A 27,330-nucleotide genomic window follows, 5' to 3' on the forward strand; every position below is an offset into this window, starting at 1 on the left:
CCAGTTTATCCAGTACAGACTGTATTAACACCCTCAGAGAGAAATATACAGTACCAGTCAAAATATTGGGCACAGCTTAAATTCAAACTATGAAGAAAAAAATACATGGAATTATTTAGAAAACAAAAATGTGTTAAACAAACCAGAATATGTTTTATATTTTAGATTCTTCAAAGAAGCACCTCTTACTTAGACGATCAGTTTTGGTTTGTTTAACACTTTTAAGTTACTACATGATTCCTTATGTGTGGTTTTTATGTGTTTTTGATTGATATCTGTTGGTTTTTATGTGTTTTTGGTTGATATCTGTTGGTTTTTACGTGTTTTTGGTTGATTTCTGTTGGTTTTTATCTGTTTTTGGTTGATATCTGTTGGGTTTTATGTGTTTCGGTTGATATCTGTTGGTTTTTATCTGTTTTTGGTTGATATCTGTTGGGTTTTATGTGTTTCGGTTGATATCTGTTGGTTTTTATGTGTTTTCGGTTGATATCTGTTGGGTTTTGTGTGTTTTTGGCTGATATCTGTTGGTTTTTCTGTTTTTGGCTGATATCTGTTGGTTTTTATGTGTTTTTGCTGATATCTGTTGGTTTGTATGTGTTATTGGCTGATATCTGTTGGTTTTCACGTGTTTTTGGTTGCTATCTGTTGGTTTTTGTATGTTTTGGTTGATATCTGTTGTTTTTATGTGCTTTTGGTTGATATCTGTTGGTTTTTATGTGTTTTTGGCTGATATCTGTTGGTTTTTATGTGTTTTTGGTTGATATCTGTTGGTTTTTATGTGTTTTGGCTGATATCTGTTTGCTTTTATGTGTTTTTGGTTGATATCTGTTGGTTTTTATGTGTTTTTGGCAGATATCTGTTGGTTTATGTACTCTGTAGAGGAGATGTTGTGACAGTTGTGTCTCAGCTACAGTCATTTACAGTCTGTCTCCATCTGTCTCCTTCTCTTTCTCTAGTTCATGGCCTCCAACGGCAACAGCGCTGCCAAAGCCAAGTATGAACAGAAGGTGCCGGCGTTCTATTACTGCCCGACACAAACAGACTGCCAGTGAGTAAAAACGCCCTCTGATTCTGATACAAACACACATATTAAAACTGCTGCTTTCACACCTGCCTCGTTTGTATTTGTAGAACATTTATTGTCCCAGAAATGATTGTAATAATTGCTATAATCAAATCAAATCAAATCAAATCAAATTTATTTGTATAGCGCTTTTTACAACAGGTGTTGGCACAAAGCAGCTTTACAGAAACATGATTACAGGACAAAGAATCAGGCAAAACATTACACATAGAAAATACAGAATACAGAACCCCCAGTGAGCGCGGAGGCAAGGAAAAACTCCCTCAGAGCTGCAGGAGGAGGAAGAAACCTTGGGAGGACCAAGACTCACATTAAAGGGGGGACCATCCTACCACTGGTCAAACGGCTTTTAAATAGAAATTTAAAAAGTCTTTTATACATCTATATAGGTTTTATGTACTCAGGAGTGTAATAGCGCCACTAATGGCTTGGATGTAATCTGTAGTGGAGAGTAAGATGGTCGATGAGCAGCTGATCTGTGGTGGTGGTGGAGAAGAGCTGACTTCAGAAACTTCCATCAGTCTGGCCGGACAGGAGACGCGAGAGCCTGAGGGTCCAACATCGGTATCGGGTCAGACAGGTGGGCAGTCAGTAACTCGGAGGAAGGCAGAGAGATGGAATTAGTTTTGACTGGATTTATGCAAAACTGAGAATATTAAAACATTATCAGAGAGTGGCAAATGACTCCGGCAGAACTGAATAAAACAGCCTAACTAAAGGCAGAGAGCCAGAAGGTAACATAGACATGGAGGCACCCTGAAACACCAGCATCCACCCACTCCACCGTCCACAAACCTGAGTGACCGTGTGCAGTGGGAGAACAACAGCACCAGCATCTCAGTTTACCACAATTTCCTCTGTCCATGAACCCCTGAATCTGCAGCCTTATCTAAAGGGAAAAACATTAATTACCAAAAGCTAAACTAAACAAGTAAGTTTTCAGTCTAGACTTAAAGATTGAGACTGTGTCTGAGTCCCGAACATATTCGGGGAGATTATTCCAGAGTTGAGGCGCTTTATAAGAGAAAGCTCTTCCTCCTGCAGAGCTCCTCTGAATTTTAGGCACTACTAATAAACCAGCACCCTGAGATCTGAGTAATCGCGGTGGTTCATAACAGGAGATGAGGTCTTGTAAATACTCAGGAGCGAGTCCGTGTAGGGCTTTATACGTTAACAGGAGAATTTTATAGTCTATGCGGAATTTGACTGGAAGCCAGTGCAGTGCTGATAGTACTGGACTAATATGGTCAAATTTTCTAGTTTTAGTAAGGACCCTGGCTGCAGCATTTTGAACTAGCTGAAGTTTATTTAAGTTACTGCCGGAACATCCAGACAGTAGCGCATTACAATAATCTAACCTTGAGGTAATAAAGGCATGTACTAATTTTTCTGCGTCATGCAGTGATAGGGCATTTCTTAGCTTGGCGATGTTACGGAGGTGTAGAAAAGCTGTTCTAGTAACATTAGATATGTGTTTATCGAATGCTAGATCTGAATCTATGATAACTCCAAGGTTTTTAGCTGCTGAACCAGGGGTGGCTGAGAAGTCAGCCAGATTTAGCATTAAGTCTGATAATTTATTTCTAGCAGCTTTGGGGCCTAATAGGAGAACTTCTGTTTTATCACTATTTAATAGGAGGAAGTTGTGCGACATCCATGATTTTACATCTTCTACACAATCCTCGATTTTCTTTAATCTCACTCTGTCATCAGGTTTGGCTGATATGAAGAGCTGCGTGTCATCCGCATAACAATGAAAATTCACATTGTGTTTTCTAATAACTTTGCCCAGTGGGAGCATATATAATGTAAATAATAACGGTCCTAATATAGAGCCTTGTGGAATTCCATATCTTACCTTGGTATAACTGGAAGACATATCATTTATCCTCACAAACTGATAGCGATCGGTTAAGTACGATTTAAACCATGCTAAGGCAGTTCCGGTTACACCGACCATGTTCTCTAGTCTTTCTAAAAGGATAGTATGATCTATTGTATCAAAGGCTGCGCTCAGATCGAGAAGTACCAGAAGGGAAACACAGCCTTGGTCGGCGGCTATAAGTAGATCGTTTGTTATTCTAACTAAAGCTGTCTCAGTGCTATGATAAGGCCTAAATCCAGATTGAAATTTTTCATAGATCTGGTTTCTTTGCAGGTAAGAGCAAAGTTGTTGGGCTACAGCTTTTTCTAAAATCTTAGAAATAAACGGTAAGTTTGAAATAGGTCTATAGTTAGACAGTACACTAGGATCAAGATTTGGTTTCTTGATCAGAGGTTTAATTACAGCTGTTTTAAAGGCTTTGGGTACATGGCCCAGGGCGAGCGATGAGTTTACTATCATTAACAGAGGTTTAATTATATCTGGCAGTACCTGTTTTAATAATTTTGTTGGAACAGCATCAAGTGTGCAGGTTGTGCTGTTTGAAGAGGAGATAATTTTCTCTAGTTCTAGCTGTGGAAGTGGGTTAAAGACTTCCAACCTAACTTCAGTAACAGAGTTTTGTTCTAGATCAGCCAGACCAGATGATAGAGAGGATGTAATATTTATCTGTTTAATTTTATCCCGAATGTTTTCAATTTTACTATTGAAGAAGTCCATAAAATCGTTGCTGGTGTAAATGGCTGGAATCTGAGGTTCAGTACCTGCCTGGTTTTTAGTTAATTTGGAAATAACACTAAAGAGAACTCTAGGATTATTTTTATTTATCTCGATCTGTGAGGCCAGATATGCTGAGCGGGCTTTATTTAGTTCTTTTCTATATTTAACAAGACTGTCTTTCCACGCAGAGTGAAACACTTCCAGTTTAGTTGATCGATATTTACGCTCTAAATTTCGTACTAACTGCTTTAAGGTACGAGTTTGATCATTGTACCACGGTGCGAGCTTTTTCTGTCTCTCTATTTTGTGTTTAAGGGGAGCTACAACATCTAAGGTAGAGCGAAAGGTATTTTCTAAACTTTCGGTTAGTTTGTCTAGTTCTACTGGGTCTATAGGAGAATATATTACAGTTGATAAGTCTGGAAGCTTATCTGTAAATTGTTGGGCTGTAAAAGGCGTAATTGAACGTTTTACAGAGTAGCTAGGGGATGTACGTATATTATGACTGAGATGTAATTTAAATGAAATAAGGTAATGATCTGAAATTGCGGAGGTTTGAGAACGAATATTCGGGTTATCTATGCTCACACCCAGGGTCAAAACTAAATCCAGAGTATGATTACAGTAATGAGTAGGTCCTGTTATATTTTGAATAATACCAACTGAGTCTAAAATCGATGTGAATGCCTTTTTTAATGGATCATCCAATTTTTCGAAATGAATGTTGAAGTCTCCAACTATAATCACTTTATCATTACTTACTGCTAAGTCTGTGACAAAATCACTAAATTCTTTTAAAAATTCTAAATAGGGCCCTGGTGGTCTGTAGATGTTAATTAAAGAAAATGCATTCTTTTTTGTAACTGGATTAATTATACTGGTGTAAAGAAGCTCAAAAGAAGTAAAATTTTCATAGTGTTTCTGATTGCTAACTAAGGTACTTTGGAAAAGTATGCAGACCCCACCTCCTCTACCGGACAATCTCGGATTGTGTATATAATTATAGCCTGCAGGGGTGGCTTCATTTAATGCTACATATTCATTTGGCCTAATCCAGGTTTCTGTCAGACACAGAACATCGAATTTCTGATCAGTTATCATTTCATTCACCAGAACTGCTTTTGAATTTAGAGATCTAATATTAAGTAAACCAATCTTTAGGCTTGAAATGTTAGTACTACAGTCTGGATATGATTGTTTAATATAAGTTAAGTTATTTAGATTTACTGTTTTAGTTTTTTGATGTTTTTGTTTGACTCGGGGGACAGACACAGTCTGAATACATTGGTATCTAGGTAACGTCTCTTTGCAGCTCGCAGACGGTCGGTTAAGCCTCTCTGTCTGCGGCCTGGTCCCGGCTCTGGATTGTCAGCAGCTTCTAATACTACTCTGCCGACTAGCTAAAAGACTATGAGCTATGCTGCATGAAAGTAAGGCAGCACCCTCCCGCGTGGGGTGGACACCATCCCTACCTAAAAGACCAGGCTTGCCCTCAAAGTGTAGCCAGTTATCTATAAATGCTATTGTCATTTAAAGACTATCAGATTCCACTGATATACAGGTGCATCTAAAAAAATAGAATATTATTGAAAAGTAACTTTATTTCAGTAATGCAATTCAAAATGTGAAACTCATATATTATATAGATGTTTTACACATAGAGTGATCTATTTTAAACGTTTTATTGTTGATGATTAAGGTTTACAGCCAATGAAAACCAGTAAAAAAATTACATAAGAATATTACTTAATTGGTAATTTTTCTGCTGGAAAATGAAATCCCATACATCTCCATAAAAGTTTTTCTAAGCAGAGGGAAGCTGTAAGATTTTGTGGGAAAACAAAACTGCACTGACTTTAGACTTGATAATAAAACACAGTGGATCAACACCAGCAGATGTCTCACATGACTCTCCAAACCATCACTGATTGGTGGAAACTTCACACTAGACCTCGAGCAGTTTGGACTGTGTGTCTCTCCACTCTTCCTCCAGACTCTGATCCCTTGATTTACTTTAAATGAAATGTAAAAAATATACTGATGATCAGTGATGGTTTGTTTGGAGAGACATGTCATCTGCTGGTGTTGATCCACTGTGTTTTATTATCAAGTCTAAAGTCAGTGCAGTTTTGTTTTCCCACAGATTTCATTTTCCAGCAGGACTTGGCACACTGCCCACACTGCCAAAAGGAGCAATTTTCTGAGCCACTGATTTTTGGGTTTTCATTGGCTGTAAGCTTCATAATCATCAACAATAAAAGAAATAAACACTTAAAATAGATCACTCTGTGTTTAATACATCTATATAATATATGAGTTTCTCATGTATAGGGAGACCTCACCCACATGGGTAATGCAGAGAGACTTAACTGACAGGATGTAGCAAAGTGCACACAGCCACTAAAGTGCACACAGCCACTAAACTATAGTGTGAAACTGAAGAAGCACTATTTATTCTATTTAAACACTTCATAAATTTCACAAATTGGGCCCTAATTTAGGCTTTTATAGGCAAGTAATCAACCGTGCTTCACCGTGCAGCTTGATTTAGGGCGTGTCAGTGTGTCTTTGCTATCGTAACGACGGGAAAAGTACACCTTGTGTGGCTCCAAACACACAAAATGGTTAATTTTGGGCGGAAAGTGAAATAAACTGATCACCGTGTCACTTGCTTATTATTCCCTGTAAGAGCCAGGTGAGCTCTGTCTTTGGCAGGTTGCTATTTTAACACTTTTCAGCAGAGGAAACTGACCTGCTTGTTCACGTTTGATCATTCTGCTTTGCCAGGATAGCGATGGAAGCCTGTCTAGGTTGTATTCAGTCAGTGGAGCACCTGTGTTTTCTGTTACCAAGATAAACAAGCAAAACTCCAGAAATGTACCTGAGCACACCTCATTTCCATCACTTCCTCCACACCCATCAGTGTAGATATATTCAGAAGCTCTGTTGCTATTTAAATGAAGCAGGTGGAAGACATGAAAATAGTATGTTAGTGAGGTATAAGATAGCAATGAGCATCGCTGGCACCATGCTCAGGGTGTAATATAGGGCTTTAAATGTAATATCCACTTTTTGCGAAAGCTAAATTAGTCTTTTCTCAGAAACTGCTGCTTCTCAGCAAAGCATTGTGGGATGCCATCCTGCTCTGCAGTGGAGAAATCAACACAGTCTGTGTTAAAACTCATTACAGCAGCGTTTCTCCACCCCGTTTCTGTGTTTCTGATTTCCTGAATGGCCCCTCTGTGGTTTGGCTGTATTTAAAGCGAGGCGGCTGCGTGCGGAGCCGGGAGGGGGATGTTGGGTTCGTGAGCCACAAACGGTTAAAATGGGAGGAGTTATGTGTGTGAAAACTGACAAAACACAAAAAACAGTTAAATGTATGCAGTTTTAGTCACACATTTACCTCAACACTGCAGTTTTAATTATACAATTACCTCATTAGTGCTGTTCTAATTCTGTACATACTTCAGCAGTGCACTTTTAGTCACGCATGTATCTCAGCAGTGAAGTTTTAATCATACATTTACCATAGCAGGGGGCTTTTAATCACACATTTACATCAGCAGTTCTATTCTAATACTAAATTCACTTTAGCAGTGCAATGTTAATAACAAATTTACCTCAGTTTGCTGCTCTAATCCTGAATTTACTTCTGCAGTGCAATTTTAGTCACACGTTTACCTCAGTAGTGCTGTTCAAATCCTGAATTATTAGCAGTGCAGTTTTAGTCACACATTCACCTCAGCACTGCAGTTTTAATTTTACATTTACCTCAGTATTGCTGTTCTAATCACACATTTACCTCGGTAGTGCTGTTCTAATCCTATATTTAATTTATTTAGCAGTGAAGTTTTAATCACACACTTGCTTCAGTAGTGCTGTTCTAATCCTGAATTTACTTTAGCAGTGCAATTTTAGTCACATATTTACCTCAGCACTGCAGTTTTAATTATACATTTACCCTTAGTAGTGCTGTTCTTATCACACATTTACCTCATTAGTGCCGTTCTAAATACACATTTACCTCAGTTGTGCTGTTCAAATCCTGAAGTTAGTCTCACAGCATCTCTTTATTAATAAAAGAGTCATAAAGAGAATAAAATAATACGAGAATTAAAAGAGCAGTGCACTATAAAAGCTCTTTATGAAATAAAAACTGTTTAAAAATGAAATGTAATGAAACTGTGGCCTTTACCCCGCAGGCTGCTCCGAGAACAGTGGATCCGAGCCAGATACGAGCGGAACGAGTTTATCTACGTGGAGAGACAGGAGCCGTACTCAGCAGGTAAGAGAACAATTCTCTCATGCAGGAATTAGTGGAAGAACTGGTTTAGTGATAACGACAGTGAATAGCTCCAGAGGTGTGGAACCAACAGTGTGAAAACAGTCTCCATTCATTATTCTGTAGTATAGATAGTATAGATACTGGAGTTTAATAAAATACTTCTGTAGAAGCTGAAAAAGTATCAACTCAAGCTTTTTCTTACTCTTTAATTAAAAATGTTATTAAAAAAGAACTGATTTAAAAAGTACTCAAAGTATAAAAGTAGAGTAATGGGAGAAAATAAAGCCGTGCAGTGCAGTGCACGTTTAGTCATACGTTTACCTCAGTAGTGCTGTTTTAATCCTACATTTATCAAGCAGTGCAATTCTGATCATACATTTAATGTAGCAGTGAAGTTTTCGTTATACATTTATCTAAGTAGTGCTATTTTAATCAGACATTTACCATAGCAGTGACGTTTTAGTCAGACATTTATCTCATTAGAGCTATTTAAGTCATACATTTACCTCAGTAGGGCTATTTTAATATTACATTTATCTTGGCAGTGCTATTCTAATCCAAATTAAGGTATAAAAGTAAAAGTAATGTAAGAGGAAAAAATAAAGTCATTAAAAACAAAAGCCATTTAAAGTCCTATAGTGCACTACAACCCTCACCAACACATTTTTCTAAAAGCCATAATGTATATAATAATAAACTATTAAAATGTTAATGTTGATAACCAGCAGCGCAGTTTTAGACATACATTTACCTCAGTAGTACCTCAGCTATTTTAATCATACATTTATCAAGCAGTGCTACTCTGATCATACATAGTGCTATTTATCATACATCAGTAGTGCTGTTGTAATCAGACATTTACCATAGCAATGGGCTTTTAGTTACACATTTACCTCAGCAGTACTATTCTAATCCTAAATTCACTTTATCAGTGCAATTTGACTAAATTTGATAGAATATTAAAATGGTAATGTTGATAATCAGCAGTGCAGTTTTAGTCATCCATTTTACCTCAGTAGTGCTATTTTAACCCTACATTTATCAAGCAGTGCTATTCTGATCATACATTTACTTTAGCAGTGATGTTTTTGTTATTCTTTTACCTCATTAGGGCTATTTAATCATACATTTACAATAATAGGGCTATTTTAATCGTACATTTATATTGGCAGTGCTATTCTAATCAAAATATAAGCTATAGAGTCCTATGGTGCACTAACCCCGCCCCAAAACACATTTTTCTAAAAGCCATAATGTATAACTATAATGATAAACTATTAAAATGGTAATGTTGATAATCAGCAGTGCAGTTTTAGTCATACATTTACCTCAGTTTGTGCTATTTTAATAATACATTTATCAAGCAGTGCTATCCTGATCATGCATTTACTGTAGCAGTGAAGTTTTCGTTATACATTTATCTCAGTAGTGCTTTTTTAATCAGACATTTACCTCAGCAGTGAAGTTTTAGTCATACATTCACCTCATTAGGGCTGTTTTAATCATACGTTTTACCTCAATAGAGCTATTTTAATCATACATTTATCTTGGCAGTGCTATTTTAATCATAATCAAGGTGTAAAAGTAAAAGTAATGTAATGGGAAAAAAATAAAGCCATTAAGAACAAAAGCTTAGGCCACCCCCACAGTCTTCCTCCACCAGTCTTACACACTGCTTTTGGATAATTTTATGCTGCTTTACTCCTGGTGCAAAAACTCAAGCAGTTCAGTTTGGTGGTTTGATGGCTTGTGATCATCCATCTTCCTCTTGATTATATTCCAGAGCTTTTTAATTTGGTAAAATCAAAGAAACTCATCATTTTTAAGTGATTTGGAATTTTGTAAGTAGTGAACTTTTAATTAGCAAGACTATTTAGACTTAGGAATTAGATCATAAAACATAAATCCAATGTTGAGGTCAGCAAAAACTGAGATATTGAGATCAGGTCTGTATATTATATAATATGCTGATAATGTAACTTAGTTTATTAGTATCGTAACATGTTTGATCATTTAATTCTTGTCATTTAATCTATTAATTTAATCTTATAAATTCCTGCAATAACAACGCATATCACAGAATCCGCTCATACACACATCTCTCATGCCTTCTTTTCCTGCCGACGTTTCTCAGTCTGAGAGGACAGCTCCATTATTCGTCACTCTGGTCTACCAGTGGGACATCTGATCCAGGAAAATCACAGGCAGGAGACCTCAGATATCTTCCATTTATCCACTTCTTCTCCCCGGGATCAGATTACGCTCAGGGACATTGATTTCCTGAGGCCTAATGGATTCAGAGTTTTTTATTTTTTATTTCGTTGGTTGTAAAACAAAAAAAAATTGTCATTCTTTGTGTGGTAAACCTACGGTGTAAACGGCAGGTTTAAGTTCATTTTTACGCTTCAGTCGATTTAAACAAAATACATCTCTTCACAAACTAGCTGTTTTTTTCAGCTTAAAGATACCAGCTGTACAGGACCAGTATAGTAATGTTAGTGTAGCTAATTGTACCTTAGCACCTGTTGGTTTATTTTGGTTGTTTTATGTTGGTTTATTTAGTACAACACTGGAAAAAGTTAAAAGAGCACTTCAGTTTCTGAATCAGTTTCTCTGATTTTGCTATTTATAGGTTTATGTTTGAGTAAAATGAACATTGTTGTTTTATTCTATAAACTACAGACAACATTTCTCCCAAATTACAAATAAAAATATTGTAATTTAGAGCATTTATTTACAGAAAATGAGAAATGACTGAAATAACAAAAAAAAAGATGCAGAGCTTTCAGACCTCAAATAATGCAAAGAAAACAAGTTCATATTCATAAAAATCAGTTTTAAGAGTTTATAAATCAATATTTGGTGGAATAACCCTGGTGGTTTTTAATCACAGTTTTTTTATGATCTTGGCATCATGTTCTCCTCCACCAGTCTTACACACTGCTTTTGGATAACTTTATGCTGCTTTACTCCTGGTGCAAAAATTCAAGCAGTTCAGTTTGGTGGTTTGATGGTTTGTGATCATCCATCTTCCTCTTGATTATATTCCAGAGGATTTCAATTTGGTAAAATCAAAGAAATTCATAATTTTTCAGTGGTCTCTTATTTTGTTCCAGAGCTGTACAGTATTATCACAGTTGTATGTGGTTCACACTGAGGAATTCACTTATTTTTTTTTTTTAAATGTAAGACACGTACACTGGCCTTAAGACAAGCAAGGCTTTAATTTTAGCATTATTAGTATTATTTTAGGTTAAAGTCAGACCCGGTTTATGTGAGGACCGGTGGAACAGAGTGTCCTAATGAAAGATGTGCCCCATTAATTATCTGCCTGAGTTTAATTACAGGGAATTAGAGCAGAGGGCTGAGGCAAGAGGAACCTGCAGTAATGTACAGGAACTGCTCAATAATGCAGAAACATGGAGCTGATTCAGGTTTCTTCTGGTTTAGGATCAGATGAATAATAATAATTATATAGAATGTAGCCCTTTTTTTTTGGAAAAGCCAGCTTACTGTTATTCATAATCTTCTTCTTCTGTACGTTTTGGAGCGATACGTGGCACGGTTTTGGTAAAACTGGCGTTTTTATTCGTTTTTAGGGCCAATTTTGAGGTGGGAGCGCAGCAGCCACCTAGCAACACCACAGCAAACACCTAGCAACACAAGAGCAACCACTTAGCAACACCACAGCAACAACCTAGCAACAACACAGAAACCCTCTAGCAACACCACAGCAACCAGCTAGCAACATCACAGCAACGACTTAGCAATACCATAAAGGCCGCCTAGCAACACCACAGCAACCACCTAGCAGCACCACACACCGCCTAGTGACACTATAGCAACCACCTAGCAATACCACAGCAACCAGCTAGCAACACCACAGCAACCAGCTAACAACACCACAGCAATGACTTAGCAATACCATAAAGACTAGAAATACCACAGCAACACCATACCAACCACCTAGCAATACCACAGCAACCTCCTAGCAAAACCACACACCACCCAGTGACACCATAGCAACCACAAGTTTGGACATTCATTCATATTTAGTGTTTTTATTTATTTCTCTATTTAATTTATTTTCTACATTGTGGATTAATATTAAAGTTATAAAAATGTCATAAAAAGAAAACATATGGAATTAGTAGTAAACAGTAAAAAGGTGTTATTCCTCCACATTAATCCCCTGATCTAAACCTGATGAACTGAGATTAAGGTGATTTGAGGTGATTTAATTGGGATGAGCTGGAGCTTCACAGCAAAGTGAAGGAAAAGCAGCAGCTATTGTTCAGCACCTCCAGGAACTCCTTCCTTCAAGATGCTGAGAAAATAGATATGTGGAGTTGGTGGTGAGGAATGGTGTGGGTGCTGCTATTGTTCAGGGTGAGCACACTGCCTGAGACAGCAGCTTATCTGGCCTGACACATCGTTATGAGTGTGTGTGTGTGTGTGTGTGTGTAAATGTGTGTATTCCCGTGACTGTCAGTGCTTTGCTCTGGTTCTGAGAGTAGGCCGGGTGGAGAGCGGGTCAATGCCGTCTTTTGTATTCTATACTGAGAACCTTCGGTCTGTTTTGCTGTGTGTGTACAGCCTGGAGTGCAGCGTTCACTGCAGACGAGCTTGTTGTGTTTATATAGATCTGTAAAAAAATAAAAGAGCACTTAAAAATTATGAATTTCTTTAATTTTACCAAATTTAAAAAACCTCTGGAATATAATCAAGAGGAAGATGGATGATCACAAGCCATCAAACCACCAAACTGAACTGCTTGAATTTTTGCACCAGGAGTAAAGCAGCATAAAGTTATCCAAAAGCAGTGTGTAAGACTGGTGGAGGAGAACATGGTGCCAAGATGCATGAAAAAAAACTGTGATTAAAAAACAGGGTTATTCCACCAAATATTGATTTCTGAACTCTTAAAACTTAGTTTTCTTTGCATTATTTGAGGTCTGAAAGCTCTGCATTTGTCTTTCGTTGTTTGTCAGTGTACTGTATATCGTCGCTGTCCAATAAAAAAAAAACGAGTATCTCCATTTTTGTGGATTTTTAGTTTACTACATAATTTGAAATAAATAACTGTCCCTTACACTGTGCTAAATTTTCTTCTTTCTAACAGACTAATAGAATGACCTCAACATGACCTGGGTGTCGACTTCCATTAAAAGTTTAAAATGTTTTTCTCTGTCCAGTAACGTTGCTGTTTTGGAGATACTTGTTTTTCATTGGACAGCGATGATATATTTTATTGCACGGTTTAATGCATTTAAAATCAGATTGCTTGGATTGAATAATCCGCAAAATAAACAGTAATATGATCCCAGAATATATGAGTGTGTGTTTGCAGGAGTGTGTGTGTGTGTGTGTAAGAGTGTGTGTAGGAGTGTGTGTGTGTGTGTGTTTGTTCTCTCAGAGCTCTGGGGACAGTGGGATGGTTCAGTGCTGGTTTAATTCTGCTGCTGATATGGATCCATCACTCACTCCTCTCCGGTTTTCTCTCTCAGTTTTACAGAGCTGCTTTACGGCCGGCTGTAAATCACAGCTCAGACTCTCAGCAGATATTTAACACTGTGTGTCTGAGGTAGTGCGCTCATCTAACGACATTTTAATCACCTTATTTAAACATTATAATAGAAAATAGTGTAATATATAAGTAAGTAAAAATAAGATGTGGCCAAAATTCAGGTCACATAAAGATATGAACAGTATAAAAACATCTCACTGGAGATGAAAGAGAGAGAGAGAGAGAGAGAGAGATAGGGTAAGTGCATGTGTGTGAGAGAGCAAGAAAGAAAGCAAGAGAGGGAGTGAAAGAGAAAGAGAAAGCGAGAGAGAGAAAAATTAAACCCTTATAATCATGGGGTAAAATCATATTGGTAAATAATATAATTATATTATAATACTCAAAATAATTATTTTTGTTATAAATGTTGTCTGTTATATATGTTCATATATCATTGTTGTTGTTAATTGTTATAATGCTTTGGCAACATTGTAATTTACAGTCATGCTAATAAAGCTATATTGAATTGAGAATTGAAAGCAAGAGAGGGAGAGAAAAAGTACGAGTTAGAGAGAAAGGGAATGTGCGAGAGAGGGAGAGAGAGAGTGAGAATGATATAGAGAAAGTAAATGTGTGTGAGAAAGAGAGAGTGAGACAGAGAGAGGGAGAAAAAGAGAGCTAGGGAGAGAAAGAGAGAAAGCGAGAGAGGGAGAGAAAGAGAAAGCAAGAGAGGGAGAGAAAGAGAGAGAGGGAGAGAAAGCAAGATAGGAAGAGAAAATGAGAGAGAGAAAGAGAGAGAGGCAGATAAAAAGAGAGAGAAAGCAAGAGAGGGAGAAAAAGACAGAAAGTGAGTGAAAGAGGGAGATAGGGTAAGTGAATGTGTGTGAGAGAGTGAGAGAGAAAGCAAGAGAGGGAGAGAAAGCGAACGAGTGAGATAGAGAAAGTGAATGTGTGAGAGAGGGGGAGAGAGAGCGAGGGAGAGAGAAAGAGAGAAAACAAGAGAGGGAGAGGAAGAGAGAGAGAGCTAGAGAGAGGGAGAGAAAATGAGAGAGTGAGAAAGAGAAAGCGAGAGAGGGAGAGAAATCAAAATAAACCATGAGAAAAGAGAAAGCAAGAGAGGCAGATAAAAAAGAGAGAGCAAGAGAGAGAAAGCGAAAGAGGGAGAGAAAGCACGAGAGGGAGAGAAAGAGCGAGAGAGAGTGAGATAGGGAAAGTGAATGTGTGAGAGCGAGTGAGAGAGAGAAAGCGAGTGAGAGAGGGAGTGAGATAGAGAAAGTGAATGTATGTGAGAGAGAGAGAGAGAGAGTGAGATAGCGAAAGTGAATGTGTGAGAGAGTGAAAGAGAAAGCAAGTGAGCAAGAGTGATCTGCAGTGAATGTGTGTGAGAGAGTGAGAGAGAGAAGTGAATGTGTAAGTGAAAGAGTGAGAGAGAGAAGTGAATGTGTGTGAGAGAGTGAGATAGGAAAAGTGAATGTGTGAGAGTGAGATAGGGAAAGTAAATGTGTGAGAATGAGGGAGAGAGAGAGAAAGCGAGCGAGAGAGAGTGAGATAGGGAAAGTGAATGTATGAGAGAGTGATATAGGGAAAGTGAATGTGTGAGAAAGTGATATAGGGAAAGTGAATGTGTGAGAGTGAGTAAGAGAGAGAGTGAAAGTGAATGTGTGAGAGAGAGAGAGAGAGATAGCGAGAGAGAGAGAGAAGAGAGAGAGATAGGGAAAGTGAATGTGTGAGAGTAAGTGAGAGAGAGAGAAAGCGAAAGAGAGAGAGAGAGTGAGAAAGGGAAAGTGAATGTATGAGAGAGAGTGAGATAGGGAAAGTGAATGTGTGTGAGAGAGTGAGATAGGGAAAGGGAATGTGTGAGAGAGAGTGGGAGTGAAAGTGAATGTGTGAGAGTGAATAAGAGAGAGATAGGGAAAGTGAATGTGTGAGAGTAAGTGAGAGAGAGAGAAAGCGAAAGAGAGAGAGAGTGAGAAAGGGAAAGTGAATGTATGAGAGATAGTGAGATAGGGAAAGTGAATGTGTGTGAGAGAGTGAGAGTGAAAGTGAATGTGTGAGAGAGAGTGCGCGAGAGTGATGTGCAGTGAATGCTGGGAGATGAACAGTATCAGGTGTGTGTTGGTTCTGCCTCGCCCTGTTTACTCTCTGCAGGAACGCTGGGCTGAACCGTCGGGTTCCTGTAACAACCTGACCGAGATTTCTTCCCTTAAAACAAACACACATCAGCTCCTGCTGAACCACCGCCACGTTCTCACACTCCGGACTGTTCCAGAACACACACATACACACACACATATATACACATATATACACACTCAAATATATATAACAGTATATGAGTATATGAGCTCTGTTGTGTGTAGTAATGTTTGAGAATAATGGTCGAATTAAATTGTTCTTCAGAAAAAAAAACTGACCAAACAAGCATGTTCTCCTCCTCCACCAGTCTTACACACTGCTTTTGGATAACTTTATGCCTTTACTCCTGGTGCAAAAATTCAAGCAGTTCAGTTTGGTGGTTTGATGGCTTGTGATCATCCATCTTCCTCTAGATTATATTCCAGAGGTTTTTAATTTGGTAAAATCAAAGAAACTCATCATTTTTAAGTGGTCTGTATATAAAGTCGTACATAAAACGTATTCTGGTTTGTGTAACACTTTTGTTTATGAAATGCAACGTTCAGTTAAGCTGCTAGTGTGTCGGCACGGCGTTAAGAACCTATCTATCTATCTATCTATCTATCTATCAGTTAAGCTGCAATACGTTTATGAAAATACTGTATTGAATAGCTCCATTCATGGCGAAAAGCTCCATTCAAAACAGAATGCAAAAAATAATCAAATCAGGTCATTTCTGTGAACTCTAATGCTGTAAGAATTCTTTAAACAGCATTCGGTTTTGTTATTTTTATATGTATATGGCATTTTGTATTGTACTTAATATAATATAATAAATAATATTCACCCTTCTATTATCTTTAACATGTATTGTTCGGTTAAGCATCTATATTTATAGTTTTTCTTTAATAAGGACAACCATGTAAACATTGACATGATATTATACTTTGAATCTCCCGTACATAATAAATAAATATTTTACACCTGTGAGTTGGATAATATTAAGGTCACTTTGCCATGCAATTTAATCATTTTCGAAAATAAAAAAAATAGACTAGGCTATCTTTGTGGAAAGCAACTATTTTTTTTCTCACATCTGTTGATAAACAGCGAGAGTGTACAGTTGTAACACAGAAAACAAGCCAAAGAAAACAAACCAAAGAATTGATAAGCGGCGAGAGTGTACAGTTGTAGCGCAGAAAACAAGCCAAAGAGTCGATAGGCGGCGAGAGTGTGCATGCAGTAAAACTGAGTCGGATCCTAAAAACGCAAGTTTTTAGAATTAATATGAAATTAGGATTAACAGGGATGGTGGTTTCAGCACACTGGTAACATTATTAAACACTATATTTCATCCATATTCTTCTCCAATCAGAAATGCTTCTGCTTTCAGATTAAAAAACTAAATAATACAGACTGCCGCTATAAGTCTCAGTTTCAGCAGTGAGGAGAGGAATTAGAGTTAGTCTGACAGGTGAAGAAGTGCAGTAATAAAGACATTAATGAGATTAAGATAAAAATAATTGGACTACTAAACAGTAGAGGTGTTGTAAAAGTGTATAATAGAAATGAGGAAATGCGTGTAGAGTTGTTTCTGTGTGGGTAGAGCGGTTCAGCCGGTGCAGCAGCTCTGAGCAGCTCTGTGTTTGGATTCTGCATTGATTAATAGTTAATAAACTTTTACATTTTAAGATGCTTATATAATAATAATATTATAGGATTATAATGCATTTACAACCTTTTAAATAGCAATAAACAATTGTCAAGAATATTGAAACACTAGATTTAAAAAATATAATATCATAGATTTACCTCTTTAGTGTAATTCTACTCATACATTTACCTCAGCATTGCTACATGAACATTATATTTTACAGGTTTTAATTAATTTTGCCACTTTTCTTTTTTTGTTTTACCATTTAATAAATTTAATATTTTACCTGCTATTCATTGCTATGCCACTGCAATTGTAATCTTACAATTATCTCACTAGTGATATTCTAACCATAAATTTACCTCAGCAGGGCTGTTATAATCATGAATTTACCTCAGCAGAGCTGCTATAATTATGAATTTACCTCAACAGGAGTATTCTAATCATACATGTACTTCAGCAGTGTCTTTTAGTCATAGAATTACATCACTAGTGCTATTGTAACCATACATTTATCTCAACAGTGCTATTCTAATTATGAATTCACGCCAGCAGTGCTATTCTAACAATAAATTTACTTCACTAATGCTATTCTAAACATACATTTACCTAAGTAAGATCAGCTGACATTACTATCCTAGTCCTGTAGAGATTGTATATTGATGAACTTTAGCTTCAGTTGTTGGGGTTTTTCTGTTAAATTGGCCTAAATCTCCACAATTTGTCTGGTGTATAATTAATATATTTGGTGCATCCTTAAAAATGATTGCGGTCATGTCAGACAACAATATAGAACGATATATTGTACTATAAGTTGATGACGTATTTGTAATCGGGACAGGTCTGTCTTTCTAAAGGCCTTTTTTTCATGCAGAAACTTGTTCTTCACCCTCCAATCTCCACCAGTGCTATTCTAATCATAGATTTACTTCACTAATACTATTCTAATCATACATTTACCTCGCTAATACTATTCTAATCATACTTTTACTTCACTAATGCTATTCTAATCATAAATTTACTTCACTAATACTATTCTAATCATACATTTACCTCGCTAATACTATTCTAATCATACATTTACCTCGCTAATACTATTCTAATCATACTTTTACTTCACTAATACTATTCTAATCATAAATTTACTTCACTAATACTATTCTAATCATAAATTTACTTCACTAATACTATTCTAATCATACTTTTACTTCACTAATGCTATTCTAATCATAAATTTACTTCACTAATACTATTCTAATCATACATTTACCTCGCTAATACTATTCTAATCATACTTTTACTTCACTAATACTATTCTAATCATAAATTTACTTCACTAATACTATTCTAATCATACTTTTACTTCACTAATACTATTCTAATCATAAATTTACTTCACTAATACTATTCTAATCATAAATTTACTTCACTAATACTATTCTAATCATACTTTTACTTCACTAATGCTATTCTAATCATAAATTTACTTCACTAATACTATTCTAATCATACATTTACCTCGCTAATACTATTCTAATCATACTTTTACTTCACTAATACTATTCTAATCATAAATTTACTTCACTAATACTATTCTAATCATACATTTACCTCGCTAATACTATTCTAATCATAAATTTACCTCACTAATGCTATTCTAATCATAAATTTACCTCACTAATACTATTCTAATCATAAATTTACTTCACTAATACTATTCTAATCATAAATTTACTTCACTAATGCTATTCTAATCATAAATTTACCTCACTAATGCTATTCTAATCATAAATTTACTTCACTAATACTATTCTAATCATAAATTTACTTCACTAATGCTATTCTAATCATAAATTTACTTCACTAATACTATTCTAATCATAAATTTACCTCACTAATGCTATTCTAATCATAAATTTACCTCACTAATACTATTCTAATCATAAATTTACTTCACTAATACTATTCTAATCATAAATTTACTTTACTAATGCTATTCTAATTATACATTTACCTCACTTATACTATTCTAATCTTAAATTCACCTCATTAAAACTATTCTTATCATGAATTTATATCATCAGGGCTATTTAAATCATAAATTCACCTCATTGAAACTATTCTAATCATACATTTATCTCACCAGTGCTATTCTAATCATAAATTTACTTCAGTAATGCTATTCTAGTCATACATTTACCTAGGTTAGCTCAGCTGATATTACTATCCTAGTCCTGTACAGCTCGTATATTGATGAACTTTAGCTTCAGTTGTTGGTGTTTTTCTGTTAAGTTGGCCTAAATCTCCAGAACTTGTCTGGTGTATAGTTAATATATTTGGTGCATCCTTAAAAATGATTGCGGTCATGTCAGACAACAATATAGAACGATATTTGTTGAACGATATATATATATATATATATATATATATATATATATATATATATATATATATATATATATATATATATTATACTATAAGTTGATGACGTAATTGTAATCGGGAAAGGTCTGTCTTTCTTAAGGCCTATTTTTTTTCTGCAGAAACTCGTTCTTCACCCTCCCATCTCTCTCTCTCCTGTTTGCCCTTTTCCTCTCTGGCCCCGCCCTCCTGTCTGTATTTAGCTCTCCTCCATTAGTGTGTTTTTAAGCCCGCCCCCTGCTGTCTTCTCCTCACAGGCTACAGGGAAGGCTTTCTGTGGAAACGAGGGCGAGACAACGGCCAGTTCCTCAGCCGAAAATTCATCCTGTCTGAGAGAGAGGGAGCGCTGAAGTACTTCAACAAGCATGACGTGAGTTATCTATACCCTCCCCCCTCCCTCTATCTATCTATCTCATTCTCTCTTTCTTTCTCCTTCTCTCATTCTCTCTCTCTCTTCACCCCCTGTTGATCTGTGCCCGTAAGGCTGATGTAAGGGCTCTTATGCCAGGCCCCTGTGAAGTTTCCCGCATTGCCACAGGTCAGAAATACCGCTGGAAATGTGCAGGACGTCGAGCATCTCGTCATCGTGGAAGGTTTGATTCTGCTCGCTCGGCCACTTCTCCTTTCTAGTGTAGACACTCTATTAAAAGACCTTCTTCCGTTTGACTTTTTTCCTTTTTTTTTGCCATCTTTCACAACGTAGTTCATTATAACTGCAGTGCAGACTGGAGACTGTACTTATTATTAAAAATAATAATAATTAATAAACTATAGGCCCTCTAAACTCTCTATCTCTATCTTACACTTTGCTATTTAAAGGTTTATGTTTGAGTAAAATGAACGTTGTTGTTTTATTCTATAAACTACAGACAACATTTCCAAATAAACAATTCCAAATAAAAATATTCTCATTTAGAGCATTTATTTGTTATTATTATATTTGGTAAAAAATAATCCTGGTTTTTAATCACAGTTTTTTTTTCATGCTTCTTGGCATCATGTTCTCCTCCACCAGTCTTACACACTGCTTTTGGATAACTTTATGCTTTACACTCCTGGTGCAAAAAAAAAAAAAAAAATCAAGCAGTTCAGCTTGGTTTGATGAACTTCCTCTTGATTATATTCCAGATGTTTTCAATTTGGTATAATCTAAGAAACTCATAATTTTTACATGGACGCTTATCTTTTTCCAGAGCTGTATTTTTTAATGCCTTGGGACCAAGTTTTTCAAAATAGCCTCAGAGTTTTAAAAAAATAATCTACATTGATGGTGTAGTGTGGTGGTCTGAAAGTGAGGTGCGTTCAGGTAAATTGCTGTACAGGTGTTTCTATCTTGGCGGTGGAAAAAACATGGCGTGCGCTACTGATTGATTAAAACCCTGACGACACAATCTTTAACTAAAAAAATAGAATAAAGAATAAAATAACATTGCAGTTCCTTTACATGAGCTGCTGGTGTATCTATATCATATTATATATCATATTTCACATTATGCCCAAAATTAACCACACCCATGAATAATTAACAGAATTAAGATGACTCTCCAAACCATCACTGATTGGTGGAAACTTCACACTAGACCTCAAACAGTTTGGACTGTGTGTCTCTCCACTTTTCCTCCAGACTCTGATCCCTTGATTTACTTTAAATGAAATGTAAAATGTACTGATGATCAGTGATGGTTTGTTTGGAGAGACATGTCTGTCATCTGCTGGTGTTGATCCACTGTGTTTTATTATCAAGTATAAAGTCAGTGCATCTTACACTACTTCATGCTTCCCTCTGCTGCTGACAACTTTTATAGAGATGCAGATTTCATTTTCCAGCAGGACTTGGCACACTGCCCACACTGCAAAAAGTAGCTGTCGGTCTTATGTAATATTCTAATTTTCTGAGACACTGATTTTTGGGTTTTCATTGGCTGTAAGCCATAATCATCATCAACAATAAAATAAATCATATATTTGTATAATATGTAATATATAAGTTTCACATTTTGAACTGAATTACTGAAATAAAGTACATTTATATTGTTTATATACTGTATGTTTGCAGGCGAGGGAGCCCAAAGCCTTGATGAAGATCCACACCATTAATGCCACCTTCCAGCCAGCGAAGATTGGCAACCCTCACGGACTCCAGATAACCTACCTGAAGGACAACAGCACCAGGAACATCTTCGTTTATCACGAGGACGGCAAAGTAAGAGTGAATCCGTTCACTTAATAATTTAAACAATAAAGAGCTGAATTAATCTTCACTCCATCACTATTAGTTATGTAAATACTGAGCCATGGTGTATAAAAGCTTAAACTGTGCTTTAATATGGTTAAGATACTAAAAATTGGTGAAAATATGGACGTTTTTGGTTTGATTGGTACAAGAAATATCAATTTACACAATATTTTATACTGATCCAGTGTTGTTTACTCCAAACAGCAATTTTGCAACAGAGGCAAAAGTGAAACCCCACAGTTGCATTTAACTCCCCCTGCTGGACACTCCACCTGTATTAATATTATTTTCTGTAATAGAATAAAACTAAAGTTCATACATTCAGAAATAAATGAAAGCCTATATTATAAAGTGATATAATATATGCTAAATTAGGCACAATAAAATCTATGAATGTAATCTTAATAAAGTACATAAATTAAAATGCATATTATTTCACATACATAAGGTTGAAAATGTAAATGCGTGATAAATATTACGAAATACACATATGAAAGTAAAGAGAATCAAAGTAAATCATAAAATATATACCGTATTTTTCGGACTATAAGGCGCACCGTATTATAAGACGCACTATCAAAGAACGCCTATTTTCTGCTATTTTTCCATATATAGGGCGCATCGCATTATAAGGCGCGTTAAGTGACACTAGAAAGGGTGCCTATATCAAAGTGAACAGGGGTGGCGCCATGTTTCCCTTCCCCCACCGGGGGTGGTCTCTTGCCGGTGGAGCGTCTCAGTATACAAATCTAGCTCTTTCAAAGTCAAACGAGTGCTGGATATTAATCTACACAGATTCCTCTCCTGAAAACTGTTTATTTGGGTGAGTAACGTGCTTCAGTTTATTTACAGTAAGCTTAGATTTCCAGATGTCCACTAAGGCTTGCTGCACCAGCGTTAGCATAGCTATCCGCTAGCACGCTAGCTAGTCACCTAAACTAGTAAAGTTAACCCAAACTTAAACGACAGCGTTACACTGAGTAATCCTGCGTGTTCTGGTAAGACACTGAGATATTAGCTAGCGATTCGTCCCCCGTAGCTTGTTTTAACACGGTAAACAAGCAGATTACAGGCTGATAAAACTCACCTCTGAGAGAGTTAGCGCTTAGCATCTAGCTAATGCTAGCCAGGCAAAGCAGCACAGACTTACAGGCCGATAACTCACCTCTGAACGGTGAACGCTTAGCGATTAGCATCTAACTCTAATAATACTGCTCCAGCAGTATTAAAAGTACTAAATTTAGAAAATACTGATCTCTGAACAGTGAAAAAGCTAGCTAGCTAAGCGGTTAGCATCTAGCTAATGCTATTGCTGCTCCAGCCTCGGAGCGGCACGGCTCTGCACGGAGTGTGTGTTTACTGCTCCTTACACCTGACGGGTAAAATTTAGATAATACTGATCTCTGAACAGTGAATAAGCTAGCTAATGCTATTTGCTGCTCCAGCCTCGGAGCTGCACGGCTCTGGACTCTGTATAGCACTGAAACTCTGTATAACGCTGCACGGAGTGTGTGTTTACTGCTCCTTACAACCTGACGAGTAAAATCCATACAAAAGGCGCACCGTATTATAAGACGCACTGTCAATTTTTGTGAAAATTAAAAGTTTTTAAGTGCGCCTTATAGTCCGAAAAATACGGTATATATTTTTTCCTAATATAATAATTTACCTCTCTCTACATCAGTCTACCTCTTTCTACCTCAGTTTACCTTACTTTATCTTATTCTACCTCCTTCTGCCTCACACTGCTTCCATCTACATCATTATGCCTCGCTCTACCTAATTCTACCTCACTCTGCCTTGATCTACCTCACTCTACCTTACTTTACCTCCTCACTCTGCCTCGCTCTACCTCACTCTGCTTCGCTCTACATCACTGTGCCTCACTCTATCTAATCCTACCTCACACTACCTCACTCTACCTCCTTCTGCCTTGCTGTACCTCACTCTGCCTCCCTCTACCTCCCTTTGCTTCGCTCTGCTTAATCCTACCTCAATATACCTTACTGTACCTCATTCTGCCTCCCACTACCTCACTCTGCCTTGTTCTACATCACTGGTCTTATTTCTACCTAATCCTAATTTACTATACCTCACCATACCTCACTCTACCTCACAATACCTCACTCTACCTCACTTTACCTCAAAATACCTCACTTTACCTCACAATACCTCACTCTACCTCACTTTACCTCAAAATACCTCACTTTACCTAATTCTGCCTTGCTCCGTCTAGTCTTACCTCATTCTACCTCACTTTAACTCCTTTTGCCTTGCTGTACCTCACTCTGCCTCACTATCCTTCTCTCTACACTACTGTGTCTCATTTACATAATCCTAACTCACTATACCTCACTTTACCTAATTCCACCTCACGCTTTCTCAATCTACTTGACCGTACCTCACTCTACCCTCACTCTACCTTACTCTGCCTCGTTCTATCTAATCCTATCTCACTCTACCTCCTCCTTCTGCCTTACTGAACTGCCTCACTGTACTTAATTCTGCCTCGCTCTGCTTAATCCTACCTCACACTGCGATACTCTACCTCCTCTCTCTGCCTCACTCTACCTAATTCTGCCTTGCTCCGTCAGGTCTTACCTCATTCTACCTCACTTTAACTCCTTCTGCCTTGCTGTACCTCACTCTGCCTCACTATTCTTCTCTCTACACTACTGTGTCTCATTTACATAATCCTAACTCACTATACCTCACTTTACCTAATCCTACCTCACGCTGCGATACTCTACCTCCTCACTCTGCCTCGCTCTACCTCACACTGCCTCGCTTTACCTCACTCTGCCTCGCTCTACCTCACACTGCCTCACTCTACCTCACTTTACTTTACTCTACCTCACTCTGCCTTGCTCTACCTCACTTTACCTTACTCTACCTCTTCACTCTGCCTTGCTGTACCTCACACTACCTCACTCTACCTTGCATTACTTCAATCTACCTAATTCTGCCTCGCTCTGCCTAATCCTACCACTTCTCACTCTACCTCCTTCTTCTGCCTTACTGAACCTTGCTTTACCTCCCTCTACCTCACTCTGCTTCTCTCTACATCCCTATACCTCAACTTTACCTAATCCTCCTCAATCTACCTTGCGCTACCTCACTGTACTTAATTCTGCCTCGCTCTGCTTAATCCTACCTCATGCTGCGATACTCTACCTCCTCACTCTGCCTCGCTCTACCATACTCTGCCTTGCTCTACCTAACTCTGCCTCACTCTACCTCACTCTGCCTTGCTCTACCTCACACTGCCTCGCTCTACCTCACTCTACCTTACTCTTCCTCACTCTGCCTCGCTCTACCTCACTCTGCCTTGCTCTACCTCACACTGCCTCGCTCTACCACACTCTGCCTTGCTCTACCTTACTCTTCCTCACTCTGCCTCGCACTACCTCACTTTACCTCACTCTACCTTACTCTTCCGCACTCTGCCTCGCTCTACCTCACTTTACCTTACTCTACCTCCTCACTCTGCCTTGCTGTACCTCACACTACCTCACTCTACCTTGCATTACTTTAATCTACCTAATTCTGCCTCGCTCTGCCTGATCCTACCACATTCTATCTCACTCTACCTCCTTCTTCTGCCTTACTGAACCTTGCTTTGCCTCTCTCTACCTCACTCTGCTTCGCTCAATATCACTGTGCCTCACTCCTAATCTTACCTCACCTGATTGTGCCTCGTTATGCCTCGTTATGTCTCTCTACCTCATCCCTGTGCTTCGCTCTACCTAATTCTACCTCACACTACCTCACTCTACCTCCTTCTGCCTTGCTGTACCACACTCTGCCTTGTTCTACATCACTGGGTTTATCTCTACCAAATCCTAACTCAGTATACCTCACTCTACCTAATTCTGCCTTATGTTTTCTCAGTCTAATTGACTGTACCTCAATCTACCTCACTTACCTGTACTCTTACTCTGCCTCACTCTTCCTAATAATATCTCACTTTACCTCCTTTTGCCTTGCTGAACCTCAGTCTGCCTCACTCTGAATGACTCTACCTCGCTCTGTCTCACTCTACCTCACTCCGCCTCCAGTCTCGTTATGTCAGATTAACACAGTCTGCAGAATTAGAGCTCCCTCTGTTGCTGGAAGCGGGTACTACAGTTTGAGTTCGCTGTGGTTCACGATATAATTGCAGCTCTTAAAATATGTTCATTAGAAAATCGTGAAAACTCATATCGTGATAACGATAAAAATCTCATTTATCGTTCCTTCCTACCTTCCTATGGGATTTCTCTCTGTGTTGCAGGAAATGGTGGACTGGTTCAACGCTATCCGAGCTGCTCGATTTCATTACTTACAGGTGGCTTTTCCAGGAGCACATGATGTCGATGTAAGCGAAACACACACACACTCTTATACACACACACACACACACACTCTTTTACACACACACTAACACATAAATACTAGAGCTCCTGCAGCGTCTCTGCCCCTGTTCTGTTTGGGGAAGCTGAGGTTTGGTGGTTATGGTTTCGTCAGCCTGCATGTCCGGCCGTTTGAACTCTGAACAGCAGAGTTTACTAATAATCAACCTTTTATTTTATTTATTCATAATCTAGGGCTTTCTGATATGATTAAATCTCTCTATATCTTGTTACGTTTTAGAGAAATGCTGATTATACAATATGATACAATATGACATGATGAAAACAAAACATATATATACTGTACAGCTCTGGAAAAAAATAAGAGAGCACTTAAAAATGATGAGTTTGTTTGATTTTACCAAATTGAAAACTTGAAATCCTCTGAAATATAATCAAGAGGAAGATGGATGATCACAAGCCATCAAACCACCAAACTGAACTGCTTGAATTTTTGCACCCGGAGTAAAGCAGCATAAAGTTATCCAAAAGCAGTGTGTAAGACTGGTGGAGGAGGAGAACATGATGCCAAGATGCATGAAAAAAAAACTGTGATTAAAAACCTTAGAGTTATTCCACCAAATATTGATTTCTGAACTCTTAAAACTTTTAAAACATTTTCTGCAAATAAATGCTCTAAATGAGAATATTTTTATTTGGAATTTGGGAGAAATGTTGTCTGTAGTTTATAGAATAAAACAAAAATGTTAATTTTTAACTGATTTAGGAACTGAAGTGCTCTCTTCATTTTTTCCAGAGCTGTACATTTATATAGATATAGTGCTGCAACTAATAATTATTTTGATAGTTGACTAATCTGTTAATTATTTATCTGATTAGCTGAATATTCATGATTATTATTTCTTATTATTTGCATCTCTGCTTTCTGTCATTATAACTCATGTTCCTAGCTTTCTCTATATTCACATCAAAACCATAAAAAATAAAAATGCTAAAAAAAAAAAACTAAAAATTGGATTTAATTGCCTTTTAAATGCTCAGAAGATGGTTAAATAGGTAATGTTCTGATATTTAG

General features: G+C 37.3%; 1 protein-coding gene across 3 annotated transcripts in view; it reads left to right on the forward strand.

Moving 5' to 3' along the window:
• Positions 1-27,330, forward strand: part of LOC103035253 (arf-GAP with dual PH domain-containing protein 1) — a 53,226-nt gene that overhangs the window by 15,920 nt on the left and 9,976 nt on the right. For all 3 annotated transcript variants that reach the window (XR_007427094.1, XM_049467647.1, XM_049467648.1), the window contains exons 3-7: positions 957-1,048; positions 7,889-7,971; positions 19,925-20,037; positions 21,724-21,870; positions 26,177-26,260. Coding sequence is in view for 2 of the 3 variants with exons in the window: in XM_049467647.1 (XP_049323604.1) it covers positions 957-1,048; positions 7,889-7,971; positions 19,925-20,037; positions 21,724-21,870; positions 26,177-26,260 (519 nt within the window). In the remaining variant the exon portion in view is untranslated. The remainder of the gene's footprint in view (positions 1-956; positions 1,049-7,888; positions 7,972-19,924; positions 20,038-21,723; positions 21,871-26,176; positions 26,261-27,330) is intronic.

Source organism: Astyanax mexicanus, chromosome 19 (genome assembly GCF_023375975.1).
Source record: "Astyanax mexicanus isolate ESR-SI-001 chromosome 19, AstMex3_surface, whole genome shotgun sequence".
NCBI classification, from domain to species: Eukaryota; Metazoa; Chordata; class Actinopteri; order Characiformes; family Acestrorhamphidae; genus Astyanax; species Astyanax mexicanus.